The following is a 16807-nucleotide window of genomic DNA, read 5'->3' as shown; positions in this document are numbered from 1 at the left end:
CGGATTGCTGGTGCAGCCTGGTGGCAGTTTTTGCGGGATGTAGATGGTGGCGGGAAGGACAAGAACGACCATGCTTTTATCATGAACTATGCTCTACAAAACTTATAGACTTTCTTTCCGTGAACAGCCTAGGTTTGATGAATCCTTGACTTGGTCAATCGTCAGCTCGAGTGCTTCATCTCTGTAGTCTGTATGGCTATATTCACGCCACGGACGAGAGGAATGACGCGCAATGACTTCACCAGCGTTGTATTGTTCCCGTTCGACTGGGCAACAGGATTAACCTTAGCAACCTTACCAATCAGGCTAACCCAGAGCCCTGGAAATCGCGGGGGAGATTATGTCAGCTATTGTCGATCCCGTGGTCACCTGCAGTCTCAGAGTCTTTTGCCTGTAGTCTGAATAGTCTGGACCGTTTCGGCCTCTCCAATGAAAAGTCTCTCTCCACTTCATCCTCTCTCTTTCTCGGCTTCCCTCACCCCCGAATTGAAAACACTTCGGGAAAGTGATATCGGGCAGCATTGAACAGACGAAAATAAAAATAACACTATCATATGTTCCGAACATGACGAACAAGGGACCCGGCGATGCAGTCTGCTCGGAACGAAATGCTGGGAAATCGCAGGAAATACCTCCGCACGCGCCCATTTTACTCCAATAACGGCGTTTAACCCAGCCGAGGATGATGCATCTGCGACATCGATCGCGGCGGTGTCGGCCAATCACAGGCCCCACAATTCCACTTTGCCCACTATTACAAGCATGTTCGGGTGGGCAGAAGATATTGCCGCTGGGTCCTTGCCAGTGTCGTCAACCTCCGTCCCAGTCGTCCCTGGTTTTCGCTGGCCGACACGATAATCTCCAAGACTGGGGCCCGGTGCCCTAGTGCAATGAGAATCGAGGCTTCCACGATGCGACGGCCCTCATCCCGACCGGTGGTACCTGGTCCCCCGCCAGCTCGGAGCATCTTAACCATACATATGCCTTACAATTGATGCATCTTACGTGCCCTATCGGTCTCGGCCCAGATGGTTTAATGGGGTTTTTGACTGGTCTATCCAGACGAGACAAGATAGAGAAAGATAATAATAATCACTCAAAGAATGCGTCAATTGTTCAAATTCCAGTCGTGGGAGAATGGAAGACCAGCGGTCTACCAAGGTCTGACTACTCAAGTCCATGCGAACTTGAAACCCACCTGGAATTCCCGTTTTTGCATGCTTCTGGAAATCAAACCGGGTCGCTTTGCCACGGAGGACCACTTCGGCCCCCCGTGCAGCACTGCAGAAAAGCCCAAGTGTGGCTTTGCACACACATTCACGATCCAGCGAAAAAAAATCCCCAGATCCTCTTTCCCGATGGTTAGCGGCGGATCCCGACCCGGTTACGGGCGCGGTTGCGGCCTCGGGAAGTCGAGCCTCTCTCTACTTTCTTCTTGCTTTTTCAATCTTCAATTCCGCCTAATCAACTTACATGCTGTGCGGCAGGTACGTGCTACAACGTGGTATTACTAGTACATACATCTGTTTCCTTTTTTTTCCTTTTTCCAGATGCCATTCATCAAATGGATCGCCATCGCCGTTGCCATCGCCCTTGTTACTTTTTTTGCGCGATTTGTTTCATTTGCTTACGTAGGAGGTACTATTCCTGGCATTCAGCTGATCAAAGATCGTGAGTATGACTCTTTCGTGAACATTTTTTTTCTGCACTTGCGCGTGACCTGGGGAGGATGGATAGCTCGTTCTGTTAGTTTTGTTAGTGTAGAGTCGGGCTGAGTCTGGACCATAGGTCACTATGCTCTTTTGAGAGAATTTGAAGGTCACGATACACTTGTAGGCTTTGGTTTCCTCAAGCCCGATGGAGCAAGGGGCAGGTGGAGAAGCGGTTTGCCCCCTGTCTCTCTCCGCAAAATCGTAGCAAGTCACTCCGGAAGAAGTAAACCCCAAGTCGATATTGTACGGAGTACTCTATGGAGTGCCTACATATTGTACTTTCAATTAAACAAATGACTCGTCTACAGTTGAGTATGTACATGGCATGGTCTTCCTTTTCCACCCGGACCAGCATCCCCGTTATCTTCAATTTCCGGATCAACATTCACCAACTTGGAAACATCTTCCCTCCGTAAATCGCATTATTAGTCCCTCATTCCCTGTCCGTCGGCCCCCCGTCGCGACTCACTATTAGTTAATGATTCTGCCTCTATCACCTACCAATCACGTCAGCGACTCATCTTCCTAATTCACCCGTGATATGATCCTTGTTTTCTATTCGAGCCTGGACCTATCACACCTCCCATAATCCAACCAGCACGCACAAGTTTCGAAACGGCCTGGGCCGAAGCGCGGAAACAAAGGGGGCGGAGGGGGAGGGGCCACAGTCCACCACTACTGTACATAATGATCGTCTCGTCTCCTAATTTCCCCGATGCCGACGGGACCTGAAAGAGAAAAAGACTCACGACGCACGTCATGGGACTACAGTAGTTTACTTTACTTCCGCACCGGCACACATGGGATTTGTTCTCTGGTAGCTAGTACAACTCGGCAATGTAGGTCGGCCCAAGGCCTCCCGATAGACCCCGGTCTGGTCCTGACTCCTGGGGAAGTTAAGAGGGACGTAGGGCGATGGTTCTTATTGCGGGATGCCTTGACTCGCTGGCAAATACCCCGAGGGACTCTTGGACCTCTTCAGCCTCTCTGGGAGTCAGGCTGATTCGTTGATTCCCTTGGCGGGCTTGGCTGTCTGGGGAAGCTGTCGCGTGGCTCGCGGATGCGGGGTATAGCGTGGACGGTGAGTTTTGATTCCTCCACTGAGCTTCTACCTGCAGCTTTGGGTTCAGCGGCATTCATGGGTTATTCTCGGCTGTTACGGTCAGAGAGTTTACAACGTGGCTATGCGACTTGATAGTGAAGGACTGTGCCTTACATTATTGTAGCTTTTTCCGGGCGTGAAGATTGTTTCTATATTTGGTTAGTCGTTAACTATGGACACCCATCCATGGAAAGAAATCCCCTCGGGAGACACAGCTCAGCCTTGTCCCTTGGCTGCTCCAATATTTCTCGCTCCTCCGGGAAGTTTGGTCAGCATCAGGTAGGCTCTCAATCGCAACACGGGCTTCCTGGTCAAGTCGAGCCAGATTTGACAGGCTTGGACACTGTTTGAGCAGACGAGAGACTTGGCCCATTGTGGACCAACTTCAAGTTCAAAGAGAACGCACAATTTACTATCGTTGGTTCGTTTACCAACCCATGGGACACATGTCGGAGGCCTACCTCAACACTTGCGACAGGTGATGGAAGCCTTGGCATCCAACACACAGTTGATCTCGAGACTCCGTAACACTCCTCAATGCTTATTCTTCGCTCAGCATCTGGATGTGCCTCTCGATCTCACGAGGTGTATCATTAGACGGCGGTGTCCCGCTCTCCAACGGATGGCCGTCAAAAAGGCATCTTCTATGCACAGCTGCCGGAGTTCCGGATTGCTTGACATATGGGTAAAGAGTTCAACCGGGATAGCAAAGTGTCCATGGCGGATAAGTCTATCTCCCTCCACTACCTCAATGTCGTCGTGGTTCGTGGTTCCAATCGTCTGAATCACGATATTGAGAAAATTCATGATTTCACGGATGTGCTCAAACTGCACATTTTCGTCTGGGTAGGCGGAAGATAACGAGATATACCGAAGGCTTGAGTGCCATCTTGGTCAACATCGTGCTCGGGATACACGAGTTGCCTCTACTTGGATGGTTTGGATTCGCGGGTATACTGTTCGAAGATAACAAGGGCTTCAACTGGCTTCTATCAGGATCTTAAGCCGGCCGGGTCTGGTAAAACCGTTGTAGACTGTTGTTGTTGATAGGCACCATCACAAAGTACGACCACCCGTCGGGTGGTCGAGCCCCCTCAGGGCGATGCATTTTGGTGAGTGTTGTACCTGGAGCTATTGTGAGTATAAAGTCACAGAGGATATCGTGATGGCTGAGAGCATGGTACTGGTTTAACACGAGGTTGGGGAGGAGGAGATAAACGTACCTTATCAAGGTCTTGGAGCGTGTATTTTTAGCAAAGTGTGAAAGCAAGATCGTGCGAGAAGTATCTCGATCTAATGCAGGTTGAGGCGGTTGAGGTAGAGTTGCAGGCCAAGATTGAGAAGGCTCACGTACCGGTGCAGACTGCATACTAGGTAGCAGAGAAGGTCAGCTAGATCGTTTCAGAAGAAGATCTCGGCGTGATACACGCGGTGTTCTTCAGATTCACTTACCGAAAGCATCAGGTAGTGGTGGTTGTGTTTGGTAAGAATATGTTGGATGTGAACATCAGAGATGTGTGTAAAGAAGGAAGAAGGAATCCGGTACTATAGCTGGACGTCACGCCGGTGAATCAGCAATATCAGGGAGATGATCTTTTCCGGTGTTCGAGGACGGAAGGTGGTGATGTCGGTGATGAGGCCGGTAAACGATGGGCCTGGAGCAAGCATTCCAGGTGCTTATGTTCCAGCTGATGTTTCCGCAATACCCCTCATCCATGCGTGGGTGGACATCTCGATGTTGAAAGCATAATATACAACTGTCACCTCATTTCCAGTCAGCAACCAAGTTCGTAAATGTAGTGGACTTGACTGAACAGAAATACATTCAGTGAAAATGTGTGATCGTTGGGAACCTTACCAAGAACATGCTCATCTGGGAAGATTATGCTGCACCATTCATGCGGTCACTCGTATCGATTATAACGCCATCCTTTTCGAAACCCAAATCCTGGGCGAGGGAGTTGGTATAAGTCATATGTGCGGAGAACCAGTACGATCCAACTGGGCAGATGGTCATCTCTTCGAGGGATCTCTCCAGGTCCTCCTTGACTGCGCGGTTCTAGTGGTGCTGAAGTGCAGCCGGTGCGAAATTCGAGAGCCTCTCAGGTTCGATAGATACTTCTGGCCCAGCAGATAACGGGTGAGTTCCGGATTCTGCAAAGCATGTAGAGCTCCTTGTATACCGGAGAACATAGGTGGTTTTCTGTTTGCCGAAATGATGAAAGGATGACTGCCCTCCGAGTACAAGGGGACACAGAGACGGCACCAACAAATGGCCCACAAATTCCCATCGAGTCTATTGACCTAACAGATAGCAGATTCGTGTCTATTCCAGAACTCAAGAAGTAGAGATATCTCTGTGCTGATCGAAATCGGCCTGGAACCGCGCACCATGATGCTGTGACATATAGTAGAAAACCCCTTCATCCATGAGGCGGACAAGGAGAGTGCCACATTATCCCAAAAGCTGTGAATAGAGACAGAATATGTGGGGGAAGGCCATCGATAATATAGATTGACAAGAAAATGTGGCTATGTATGCGAGAAATATAGCCAGAAGGTGAAGTTTTCTAAGAAAAACAATGTGGAGTGTGAGAATATATATTTCCCGACTGGAAGGGAATTTTCCATTGAAAGTTCCAGGAGTTGTTTGTTGAATCAACCTTTGTGGATGAAGTCAAAAAAAACTTTCATGTCTGCTGGCCTTATAATCTTTGTCTAGCCTTGTCGTGAAGTGTCCTATACTTTCCCGGCAAATGCCTATCTCGAAGACTGATGTGCTGGGTGAAGATATGTACTGCAAAGACGGCACGTGATTTGGTGAGTATTATTGGTTAAAATAGCCCCATCTGAAACTTTATTTTCGCTTCGACCTGCCTGCCTTCGGGCTAGGGCTGTCAAATAAAGACTGACATAAGCAATGATGATTGCAAATCATCGAGTCGAAGTCGAAAATTCCATCTTACTTCAATGACCGCAAATCTGTGCATCTGTCTTGCTGTCAGTTGTGCTGAGACTTGAAGACATCGCTGGATTGCTTTCCTGGCCTCGGTGTATCTTCTTTTTGCCCAGCTGGCCGAAGATGGCCTATCCGCTGGATTGAATTCCGCCACATGGGGAGGCAATTTGATGAAGAACGCTTTCGAAAAGGACTCGCTTTATTTTCTGATATTAAACAACTCCCGTATAACTCTCTGTGGATAGAGGGTGCAGTGGTAGTTTCCCGCTACCCCGATACTCCATCGTGGCACCGAATGATAGCTTTGGAGCATCTTCTATCTTCGCCAATCTGACCGTGGACTCGCGAATTTATGTTTATTCGAGATTAACACATCTGCCAAGGGACAATATCTGGCGTGCATATTATCTCAGCACAATAAGAAACGCGTGTTGATAGAGATATCTTTCCGCCATGGAACTAAAAGCCGAGAAAACTGGTCGGGAGACTAGAACCCGATCTCGACAAGGCTGCGCAAACTGTCGCCGGAGTAAGGTGAAATGCGACGAGCGAAAGCCCATTTGTACACGATGTTGGGAGAAAGACCTGCAGTGTTCCAAAGCCGATATTCGACTCAAGTGGGAAGCCGATTTCCACAGTCGTGGGATCGCATTTGGCAGATCTGGCATCTGGAGGAAGAGTCCAACTCATACCTCAGCTCAGGCCCGTTTCGGGATCAATGGAGTGCCTGGCTCCCCACCGGCTGGTACTACGTGGGTTGAGACGCCTGAAATACAGCCATGGAACTTTCTCAGCAGCGATTTTTCCTTGGTCCAGCGCCTTTACCACGAAGAAGAAAATGATATTGAGCCGCATCTTTTACCCGCGCGACAAAGGGAGATGCATGCTTATGGCCAGAACCCAGGTTCTTTGAATTCGCCCTTGTCATTTCTGTTGCCTTTCTCAGACCGGTTTCTGCAGGCAGCAGGATTTGAAAACCAGGACATACTGCCATGCCTTCCATTGTTTCCCTCCTTGAAGGAACTGGGCAATCCCATATTATTCGACTACTACATCAATCAGATCTGTCCACGTACGGCACCCAGTCCTGTCGCCAAGTCTCCTTTTGCGTCTGTTATTCTTCCATATTGCCTTTCTGCAACACCTACTGTTCTCAGAGCGATCCAGGCAGTCGCAGCCTGCCACTGGTCTCAATATGACTCAAAATACAGCAGATTGGGCTTGCACCTCAAGTCTAAAGTCTTGATTGAACTGAGGCGACAGATCACCACGGACCCACAATATCTGGTCGCACAAGACCCTGAGATCCTAGTGATTGTAATGCTGTTGTGTCTTTTTGAAATCGTGGATCATTGCGATTGGCAGTGGATCCTGCATCTCCAGGGAGCGAAAGATATCATTCGACTTCGAAGGAAGCAGCAACAAACCTCCTCAGACTCCTCCGTCGGCCATTCGGAAGACCCGGTATCCGCGTTTGTGGAGCTGTTCTTTGCCTTCCAAGATGTAATGGGTCGCACGGCTTGTGCAAAGGCAGACTTGTTCGGGGCTAGCTACTGGGATGAAAGTGACACATTCATTGATGGGTGGATGGGTTGCAGCCCCGCACTCGTCTCGATATTATTTTCAATCATGGACCTTAGTCGATCAAGGCGCCAACTGGTGTCAGATTCAGACAAGACAAGCTTTCACATCAAGGCTTCCTCGTTGAACACGAAACTTCAAACTCTAGATCAACAACTAAACGCCAAAACAGAAGACCGCACCCTTCAGAGCATCGCAGATCTCAAAAAACTCACTTGCCACGTCTACCTTCAATGTGCTCTATATGATGGCAAGCCAACCGACTCGATGATCAAGAGCCACGTGCGAGAAATCCTGAAAGGGATCGTCGGTCTTATCGACCAGAACTCGGTTTCCCATGTCATTTGGCCGCTATTCGTGGCAGCTGTGGAGCTGGACCCGCTTGATCATGAACTCTGGTCAGACCCGGACACTGGCGCAATCACAGACGGGAGAGTACTTGTGTTGAATCTCCTTGCTAAGATTGCCAAAGTCAGTGTTTCTAGTGTTTCTCGGACACGATCGGTTGTTGAGCAGGTCTGGCAAACTCGGGACTTCAATGTATCCAAGGCTTCTGGGTCTAGTAAGATACCGTCGTCCGATCTGAACGATTGGGAACATTACGTTGTCCCAGTAAGCGATGCGTTGAGCTTAGTGTGACTTAATTCGTCTCGAAACATACTTTTATCTCATTATTATCAGGATATTGCCCTTATAGTAAAATCATAAAATCATCCCCAAAATTATGACTTTTCTCAATTATGAGTAGCGGCCACCTAAGTCAACTCGAGGTCTTTGTTCATACCATATTCTTTGGTGGGATGTATCAGATATCACTGTTTATCCTGCATGACCAATGAGAACGGAACGTCCTTCCCGGGAAATCATTTTCGTCGAGCTGGGTCGAATGGACGCCTCGCAATTGAAAAAGCAAATATGGAAAATTGTAGGCCACCACATGTTTGAGGTGTCGTGGACGTGGAGTACCTGACTATCTTACGCAAGGAAAGGCTTTTTGAGCCTCATGGAATTTTTTAGGAAGTCATCAAGAAGGTCATACTCATTCAATTAATGATATAGAGTAGGTTATGATTGAAGTGACCTTTCTGTTACATAGAAGATAGTAGTAGGAGAACAGCTGTCTCCGAAGGTAATTACGGAATATTGCAAACACCACATACTCAATCGAAAAGATAGGTAGGCGCTGTGCCTCATGTGTTCTTTTAATTCATAAAATTCATAAAGTATGCGTCGTCTCGCAGGAATTTGAATCTAAGTTTTGCCTTATTATCCAGTTGTAGTTTCCATTCTTTGTTCGCTGTTACTTTAGGGTTCGTACTAAGGAGGAGCCAATGAGGAGACGAGTTCGATGTTGGGAATTTCCTGAGATTTTGTAGTACTTTTTGAGCGCGTTAAAGATCGTACTCTCATCCAATCAACATTTACATCGGAGTTGTCCGGTGGTAATAGGTACCCATCTCGCCTTGCGCGCCTGACTCAAGATAAGCATTTGTAGATCTGGCTTTAGTGTCTAAGGCGTACCGGCATTTTGACCGAACTTCCGATCATCAATTATGGCGAATATATCGTAGATCTCGAAGCATCAAAGAAACCAACTGTCGATCTATGGAGATTTTACCTTTGCGCCGTGATAGCCCGCATGCGTGACTCTCTTTCCAGTAAGAGGACCGTCATCGAATATCGATCGAAAAAACGTGGTATCTTCGATATGTGAGCCAGAAAACCCTCAAAATTGAGGCGTCTTGGGATATCCAGTGAAAGGCGCGCCATTAAAACCATGGTTCTCAAGATATTTCTCGAAACTGTCGGTGAACTGAGTTGTCGAGTCATGCCTTGCATGATCGGGCTGCTTGAACTAGAAGTGGAAGTGTATACCTATAGTACCAACAAAATGACTAGGCGACCACTATGGACACATTGGGATAGCGATGAGAATTGTATATACTGTTCACATACGTTTATAAAAGATGGTTTCCCATAGTAGATGTTGGAGTTTTCTTTAGATCAAATACAATCCGAGAAGGCTTTTCAATCATCAATTCAATTCAAGGTCACCATGACTCAATCCTATCTATCTCAGATCACTCGTCATTCATTTTGCCCTTTTTCTGATCAAAAGTGTCATGAAGTGTTTGCATTACACTCTTCTCTCTTCATAATTGTTCTATTTATGGCCTTTTTACAAACGGTATTCCTTCGAACACTATCACTGGGGACCTTTCTCCGAGTCATGATGAACATTATATGTGGAGCAGTTGCTCATTTCTTCTTGTTGATTTTCACAAGTCAACCCGTGTCAGATGTTCTCGGAGGGAAGTTTTCCCTTCAAGCATTCGGGACCAAGGTCATCGTTGGATACGTCTTTGCAGATGTGATGTACTACAGCATCCACCGTGTCCTCCACTGGAAATTCTTCTTTCGACATATCCACCGGCTCCATCACGAGACTCACCAAAGTGGGCCGCTTACGGCACTTGACGTCCATCCGCTGGAATACGTGTTTGCTCAAATGTCAACTGAGTTGATGTCGAGTTGGGTGGTTGGAGCGACTCTTCCGGAGCTTTGCTTTCTTAGTAACGTGGCAAAAGTCTTTGCAATGTATTCGCACTCTCGAAGCGATGAAAAGGCCTGGATTAGTGTCATGGAGCATGAGGCACATCATCGAGATGGACGTCATAATTTTGGAGTTACTGGAATGATGGATTGGGCTTGCGGAACAATTAAATGAGATTGTGTTTAAGTCTGTTGATTTTGTAAGGTTGGGATGGGATATTGGGTTATATCAAACAGAGAGAGATTATCTTGAAGCTTCAGAGTGGAAATCGTAGGCTAGACGCTCAATTGTGCATTATTATATTAGCATAAATTTCTATGGCTGCAGCTTTCATGGCTTCCATTGTAAGATAATGATTCATCGCTTTATTAGAGTACCACTGCCCTTTATCAGCGTACAAACACGTGGTTGAGATTAGGAGCCTATTATAAAGTGTGGCTCCGGCTTCCACCACTTTTCTTCCCGATATTATAGCAGTTTTCATTTGACACCAGCGTCTGTGGTGGAATATAATTACCCTTTCCATTAAGCTTGGTTCAAGAAGGGACCTGAATTCCTCTGACTAGTTAATAGAAGTGGGCTCAAACTAAATATAATAGGTATTAGAACTCAGAGATAGTGGAGTGACATGTGGCTTGTTATTGAGGTTGTGGACTAGTTGAATTTGTTGACTACACATCTCACGTTGGTGTTGTGGCTACCTATGGCGATTGCGCCTTTCTTCTAGAGCTTTCCTCTCTGGCTTTCGCGTCTTCCTTCTACAACCCACCATCGCCCCCCAACTCCTTAACGAAGAGATATCTCTGCCTGCCTCTTGTCACTAGCTACTCAACCCCCCTACGAACACGCAGCACCATGGAGCCCTGTCCTGTGGAAATCATACAGCAGAGCCTAGATGCTCTCCCGGACCTGGAATCCCTCCAGTCGGTGATCCAGACCTCGCGGCGCATCTGAGAATCCTTCAAGGACAGAGAGACGTGGATCGTGTTGCAAATTCTAGAAAGGGATATTCCACGAGCCTTATGGTTCGATGCGGAGGCCGCGATGATGGCCTCCAAAATATCTCGGGATCAGGATTCTGAGGCTCGGAAGCAGTTCCTCGAGTACTACCTCAGTCGCGACATTACCTCCTTTCACTCGACCTTCCGCCCTCAAATTTCCTATGCCCGGGCGCTCTTGGAATTCTACCGTGCCGTCGAGTACTTGTCAGTGAATTCGTCAACAACATCCTAGGATCGTATTCGATTCACGGAGACTCTCTTAGAAAGCCTCTAGAGCGATAACAGCATCTGACAGCGAGTACATCCGCATCGAACGCTGCTTGTACCGGTTCGAAATCTTCTGCCAAATCTTTTGCTCGGCCCAGTTTACCTCAGCGGAAGAAGAATAAGCTGTTATGTGCGGCTATCTCGGCCATTTCGCCCCCTGGGAGCACGAACAATTCGCGACCATCCGCGACTTCATGACAAGAGTTCTACGCTCAGGTTCGTGCCATCTATTCACTACTACCTAACCATGCTAAAACCAAAATAGAACAGTGCCAAAGCAACAAGATGGAGGTGATCATCTCCCCACAAACCACAAACTGCACGCCCGCGCCACTTCCCATCAGTTACCATAATAGGAGTTTCCAAGCTACAACGGGACAGTTATGTCCGACTCTGGGTTTGAGGTGGACGGCTCTGACAGTCGATTTGATATTTTCCGGGATACTAATCTCCTTCGCAAGGTTTCGAAATGCACAACGTGACGAAAAGGGCTCTTTGAAGACGAGGCACCCTAGCCAAATAGACATGGGGCCAAGAATGCGACATGGTCAATGTGATTTGCGTTTATCAAGAAAAACAGCTCAGACATTTTCCAATTGCGTAATCTAATCCGTAAGCAGAGCACAGGTAGAGCGTCAAATACAACATACCGCCAGAAAAATTATTGACTATCGATGGCATTCCAATTGCATGGCTATCAAGACTTAATCCACTTCAAAAAGATACTCTCCTGTCTCACATAACCCATACACACCAAGTCTCCTCGAATTCCATCAACAACACCCCTGACCTGCAAAAATGACTACCACAAAAAGATCCCATCATCGACACCACCCTCATCCCTCCAAGCAATCAACTTCTCTTTCAACGCACTCGCCGCAGCCTGCGCATACCCGGGCCCAGGAGGCGGATCATTAGGACCAGGCTTCTTATTCGGATCACCCGTAAACCAAACCACAGGATTGGCATAACCCTCACTCGCTTTTCTAAACTCCTCCACTTCAGCAACCTCGTATCCCCGACCAAAGATGACAGCGCGCGGGACTTGGCTGTAGTTCTGGGTGCCTACGCCACTGGTATCTGGGGACGCGAGTTTCTCGCCTTTTAGGAGGCGGGGGATATCGGTTAAAGCGGCTTCGTTGGTTGTTATGAAGTGGATTCCTGGTGTAGGTGTTATGGTTTGGACTTAGGTGATAGCTAGGGCTGGGGCTGGGGCTGAATTTGTGTTTGTAGGTACTTACCTTCGAATTCCGGGGCCAATAGCTCCGAGACGACCTTTCCAATTTCGACGCGTCTGCCGCAGAGGATGATTGGCACTGGACTTGGTAATGAGGACATAGTTGCTGTTACTTGTCAACAAAGAAGGTGAAGTTTGTGAGATATGAGGATGATGATTTGGAGAACTTGGAAGTCTATTTAACAATGTCAGATTTAAGGCCCGCCACGTTCCCCGCAGTTTATAATCCGGCGGGCCCCAACGGGAGAGTTGGATGGTGAAAGTCAGTCTAGACGATCGAGCCATTCATGTAAGTGCTGACTATCCGTAATAGAGATCATTATCTCCGCTTTCGCGACGCGAAAGACGCGAAACGGAGATAGAGATCCCCTAATACGGATATTCATAGATCGCGAACATGATGCCGATCTAGCCCTTGATTGGCTGTTCTACCACCACTTGAAGCTGTCCCCAATGATCTCCCGGTCCGGTTGATTGGTTGATTTTCGATTCGTGAGTATACGAGGGCTATTAAACTCTATAGCCAAGTTTAGGAGTAAGACAGTCATTACTAGTGCTTCGTCGTATATTCAGTAAAGTAAGGCACCCTGGATTGATTTACAGACAGGTCTCAAGTGACCGTAAAAGGCGACAGCACATCTTTAAGGTCTCTCGTCCTGTAGAATTTTCCTGTTCTTTAGTTCAGCCAGAGTTGGAAGTGACACCAAAAGCTTCATCCTTTGCACGTACGAAATTGGTACATGTAGGGATCTCTTGATGAATCTCTTCATTCTTTTCCAACTATCAAGTTCGACCCAAACTGTGCATTCCGACCTGGAAGAGCCCCAATATAGAGGATATCCAATGATCAAATTCTACGTCATGCCCTACTCGGATATACTTCCCAGACTCCCATCGTATCAGATACATACCAAACACAATAAACGAGTATCCTCCTCACCTCTACACACAATTCTACTAATCCATACATTCCTTATCCCATACATACACATGGCAACACCAACCCCCCTCCCCACAAGAGCCGACCTCGCCAAAAAAGCGACCCGATACCGCCTCTTCGCCGGAATCCTCTCTTGGCTCGACCGCTACCTCTCTTGGCCGCTCCCCACTCGCCCAGCCCTCGAACTCACCATACCCAGCACAACCAGCAAAACTCCCGGCGTAATCCAACTCTACTTCTTCACCGGCACAGGAACCCTCCTCTCCCCCGGCGAAGACGAAGAACAACCCCACGCAAAAAGACCCGTCCTCATCAACTTCCACGGCGGCGGCTTCGCAATCGGCCATCCACTCGATGACGCGCGCTGGATCGCCGCCGTGCTACACGCACACCCGGACGCGGTAGTCGTGAGTGTTGGATATAGACTTGCGCCGGAACATCCGTTCCCCGTGCCATGGTGTTGATGCGGTGATTTGGTTGTGGGAGCATGCGGGGCAGCATAGACTTGATCGGGGACGGTTTGTGTTATGTGGGGATAGTGCGGGTGGGAATCTTTGTTTGACTGTTCCGTTGCGACTGCGTGAGGAAATTATCAAACGTCGTGAGCATCAGCGTGAGAGTCCTGGAATAAAACTGGCCGGGTTAATCGCGTTTTATCCCAGTACGGACTGGTCACGCAGTCGAATCGAGCGCGACGCGACTAATCCGACTGCATCGCGTAAATCGATGATCACGGCTGATATGTTCAAGTTCTTCGATGAGTCGTACTTGATGCAGGAAAACCTTCCCAGAAAGGCCGGCACGGACGAGATTGATATGGCTCATCCGTATGTGTCGCCGGGATTAGCAGATGAGGGACTCATATTGGCGTCTTATCCGGAGCATGTGGCGATTTATACCTGTGGGTGGGATCAGTTGCTTGTAGAGGGGAATGCGTTTCGGGAGAGGTTGAGGGGATTTGTGGGGGTGGGGGGATTGGTAAGTGTTGGGGGGATGGTGATTGAGGACGTTATACATGGGTTCGATAAAAGGCCTTCTTTCTTTTTGGGGAATGGTGCCAGGGACCGGTTGTATGGGGATGCGGTGCGGCAGTTGGAGGTGATGTGGAAGGAGCAGAAGGGGAAGGGGAAGGGGTCGAGGGGGTTTGTTTCTGGGGAGGGATGAGAGGGGGCGGTGGTTTGATTAGTGTAGGAATATCAGTCGGGGAATTTAGACCTTTCAATTCTGTGCAAATTCTATGCATATGTAAGTATAGGGCTGGATATTCTCCAATGTCGTGTTACAGGAACTACTTCCTACCTAAAGAGTAGTGTGACTGCCTTTTGGCCCAAGCGGGGCTGATCTCGGAGGGGCGGGGTAAACAACTCGCGATTTTCCCCTTTGCCTCGCTGACCTTTTTCCTCTCGATCACTCGTCCAGAAATCACCTCCACTACTCGATTCCCATCGATCATCTCATCCCGCAGGTAGGCCTCATACCCTTCGGTCCCTTCCCCTACCCGAGAACACAGGATATCAACACACCACTCCGATCCTCTTCTAACCTACCACCAGATTAGTCACTCAACCCTCATCTTTCAACCAAATTCATCATGTCCGGACACGCCGGTTGCCCCAAGTGCAGTGCGCCCATCGAGGGCGGCACCAAGACCTGCGGCTCGTGTGGCGCGGTTCGTGGTTTTCTGATTCTGATTCTAACAAGGTCCTCCTCGCGCTAACTCGCTTCGCTATAGGCCTGCCCCGTTTAAACGGGTTGATAGCGTCGCCTGGCGCATCATGGCAGACGGCGTGGCTTTAGGGAACTGAGTGATAAGGATGGAAGGATAGGCTAGTTTTGGGCTATGAGATACCCGGTGGAGACAGCAAGATTATGAAGGGAGAATGAATTACTCCGTTATCTACTACAGCATATTCCATACATCTCATGTAGTAACTCAGTAAGATAAAACAGTATTTGCTATATACGCAAGATCAAGCTTGAAAGCATCTAGACATCTCCCCCAAAAACAACACAACCGAAAGAAAGAGATAAAAAGGTAAAAAGTTTGTTCATGAACGCAATCGAGGATATAAAACGGCACAAGGGTGCCAGAGCAGATCAAAGGGATATTACGATACTCCTCGCCCTAAGCTGCGGTTTTCTTTCTTATCCTGTCAACGCGGAAGAAACCAGGGTTCTCCATGTTGACTAGTTCCTCCACTCCCGTCTTCGTCTCCGTCAGAGACGAGTTCGACCTCGAGCCATCTATGCGGTCTTGCGCCACTGCGACCACACACCGATCAGCGAGCTGACGGTACCAGCGAGACCGACCAGGCCATCATCAAGCTGGGCAAAGCCCAGAGCAGAGGCGGGGACGGTCAAATCGCACAGGTCGGAGATGAGTTGGATCCGAGCAGCAGCGCGCTCCCTGTGAGTAGAAAGTTAGACTCAACACTCGTATCCAAAAAAAAAAGAATGCAGCCACAGTACATCTCTGTGACTCGGGAAAGATAGGGATATCATACTTCTCAATCTTCTTCGCCTCAACAACACCCTCACCCTCCTTCCGGTCAACAGTCTTCTCCTTCTGCTGCAGGCCATACAGCGTATAAACACCCGCAACAACACTGCACACCAAACCAGCCGCCCAAGACCGGTAAGCACTCTCCTGCAGACGCTTCACGCTAGCCAACTTGCGATACCCAATAGCATCGACGACCGTCACCATATCCAGGGACAGGTATCCGGCATAGCCGAGCTGGCGACCGACGGCGAGGTAGCGCAGGACCGGGTCGACGGGGGCCTTGTTGTCGAGAGCGACGGAGGCGGCCTTGAGGTGTTCGGCGAACTTGCCGATGCGCAGGATCTTGCGGGTTGTGCCGAATTGCTTCTTGACGGCGTTGTAGGGGTCGATGGCGGATTGGGGCTTGTTGGTGCGGTAGAGGTACCAGGCGTAGAAGCGGGAGAAGTATTGGATTGTGCGGAGGAGCTTGTCGCGGCCGACTAGATGCGGTGGATGGGTTAGTTGGGGTTTTTTTTGTATTGGGGAAGAAAAGGTGTGGGATGGAGAATCTGGGTGGTTTGGAGCTGGGGTTAAGTGTCACGCCATCCCGGTTCCTCGTGTATGTTGAGGGTGTGCAGGCTGTGCTAGGGGTTCGTGGTATTGAAACATATCTCTAGATTAGAATTTACGCACCAGTAGTAGCGACAAAGCGCAGCCAGTGCGCCAGCGCAGGATGATAGACAAGAGCGTCGGCGACCATGATTATGGTTCCTTCAATTCCCGATCACGAGAGAGAGGTGTTTATGTATCCGGAAAGGGCTTCGGCGGGATCCGAAGACTGTCGATTTGAGGTGGAGAGAAACCGGTGAATCTCGTGGGGGAGGATGGGGGGAGTTCTCGACGATATGAAGGAAGGAAGATGAAAGGATGAAATGGTGACGGTGGTGGTGGTGATAGGAGTGTCGGTAATTG

The 16807-nt window shown here is 48.7% G+C and overlaps 7 protein-coding genes across 7 annotated transcripts; 4 read left to right on the top strand and 3 right to left on the bottom strand.

Moving 5' to 3' along the window:
- Window positions 1-754: 754 nt before the first annotated feature.
- On the bottom strand, window positions 755-967 carry N7473_002928 (uncharacterized protein; the record flags this gene model as incomplete). The annotated part of the gene is made up of 1 exon (XM_057148868.1): window positions 755-967. The coding sequence occupies one exon, from the start codon at window positions 965-967 to the stop codon at window positions 755-757; it is 213 nt and encodes a 70-aa protein (XP_057012522.1).
- Window positions 968-6226: 5259 nt separating this feature from the next.
- On the top strand, window positions 6227-7993 carry N7473_002927 (Zn(II)2Cys6 transcription factor; the record flags this gene model as incomplete). Its single annotated transcript, XM_057148867.1, has 1 exon — window positions 6227-7993. The coding sequence occupies one exon, from the start codon at window positions 6227-6229 to the stop codon at window positions 7991-7993; it is 1767 nt and encodes a 588-aa protein (XP_057012521.1).
- Window positions 7994-10955: 2962 nt separating this feature from the next.
- N7473_002926 (uncharacterized protein) lies at window positions 10956-11141 on the top strand (the record flags this gene model as incomplete). Its single annotated transcript, XM_057148866.1, has 1 exon — window positions 10956-11141. The coding sequence occupies one exon, from the start codon at window positions 10956-10958 to the stop codon at window positions 11139-11141; it is 186 nt and encodes a 61-aa protein (XP_057012520.1).
- Window positions 11142-11829: 688 nt separating this feature from the next.
- N7473_002925 (uncharacterized protein) lies at window positions 11830-12573 on the bottom strand. The gene is made up of 2 exons (XM_057148865.1): window positions 12418-12573; window positions 11830-12337 (listed from the first exon to the last, which is right to left on the bottom strand). Exons 1-2 carry the CDS (start codon window positions 12512-12514, stop codon window positions 11979-11981), a joined length of 456 nt encoding a protein of 151 aa, XP_057012519.1. The 5' UTR covers window positions 12515-12573; the 3' UTR covers window positions 11830-11978.
- Window positions 12574-13403: 830 nt separating this feature from the next.
- Window positions 13404-14517, top strand: N7473_002924 (Alpha/beta hydrolase fold-3; the record flags this gene model as incomplete). The annotated part of the gene is given in 2 exon segments (XM_057148864.1): window positions 13404-13764; window positions 13778-14517. The coding sequence occupies 2 exon segments, from the start codon at window positions 13404-13406 to the stop codon at window positions 14515-14517; spliced, it is 1101 nt and encodes a 366-aa protein (XP_057012518.1).
- A 162-nt stretch (window positions 14518-14679) lies between these two features.
- Window positions 14680-15258, top strand: N7473_002923 (uncharacterized protein). The gene is made up of 3 exons (XM_057148863.1): window positions 14680-14818; window positions 14907-15022; window positions 15086-15258. The coding sequence occupies exons 2-3, from the start codon at window positions 14945-14947 to the stop codon at window positions 15098-15100; spliced, it is 93 nt and encodes a 30-aa protein (XP_057012517.1). The 5' UTR covers window positions 14680-14818; window positions 14907-14944; the 3' UTR covers window positions 15101-15258.
- Window positions 15259-15597: 339 nt separating this feature from the next.
- On the bottom strand, window positions 15598-16595 carry N7473_002922 (PEX11 family protein; the record flags this gene model as incomplete). Its single annotated transcript, XM_057148862.1, has 3 exons — window positions 15598-15760; window positions 15858-16335; window positions 16529-16595. 3 exons carry the CDS (start codon window positions 16593-16595, stop codon window positions 15598-15600), a joined length of 708 nt encoding a protein of 235 aa, XP_057012516.1.
- Between the last annotated feature and the right edge of the window lie 212 nt (window positions 16596-16807).

This window comes from Penicillium subrubescens (assembly GCF_028828155.1).
Source record: "Penicillium subrubescens strain IBT 31985 chromosome Unknown utg000002l_segment0_segment0, whole genome shotgun sequence".
In the NCBI taxonomy this organism is placed as follows: Eukaryota; Fungi; Ascomycota; class Eurotiomycetes; order Eurotiales; family Aspergillaceae; genus Penicillium; species Penicillium subrubescens.
This window is presented reverse-complemented; position numbering and strand designations above follow the sequence as displayed.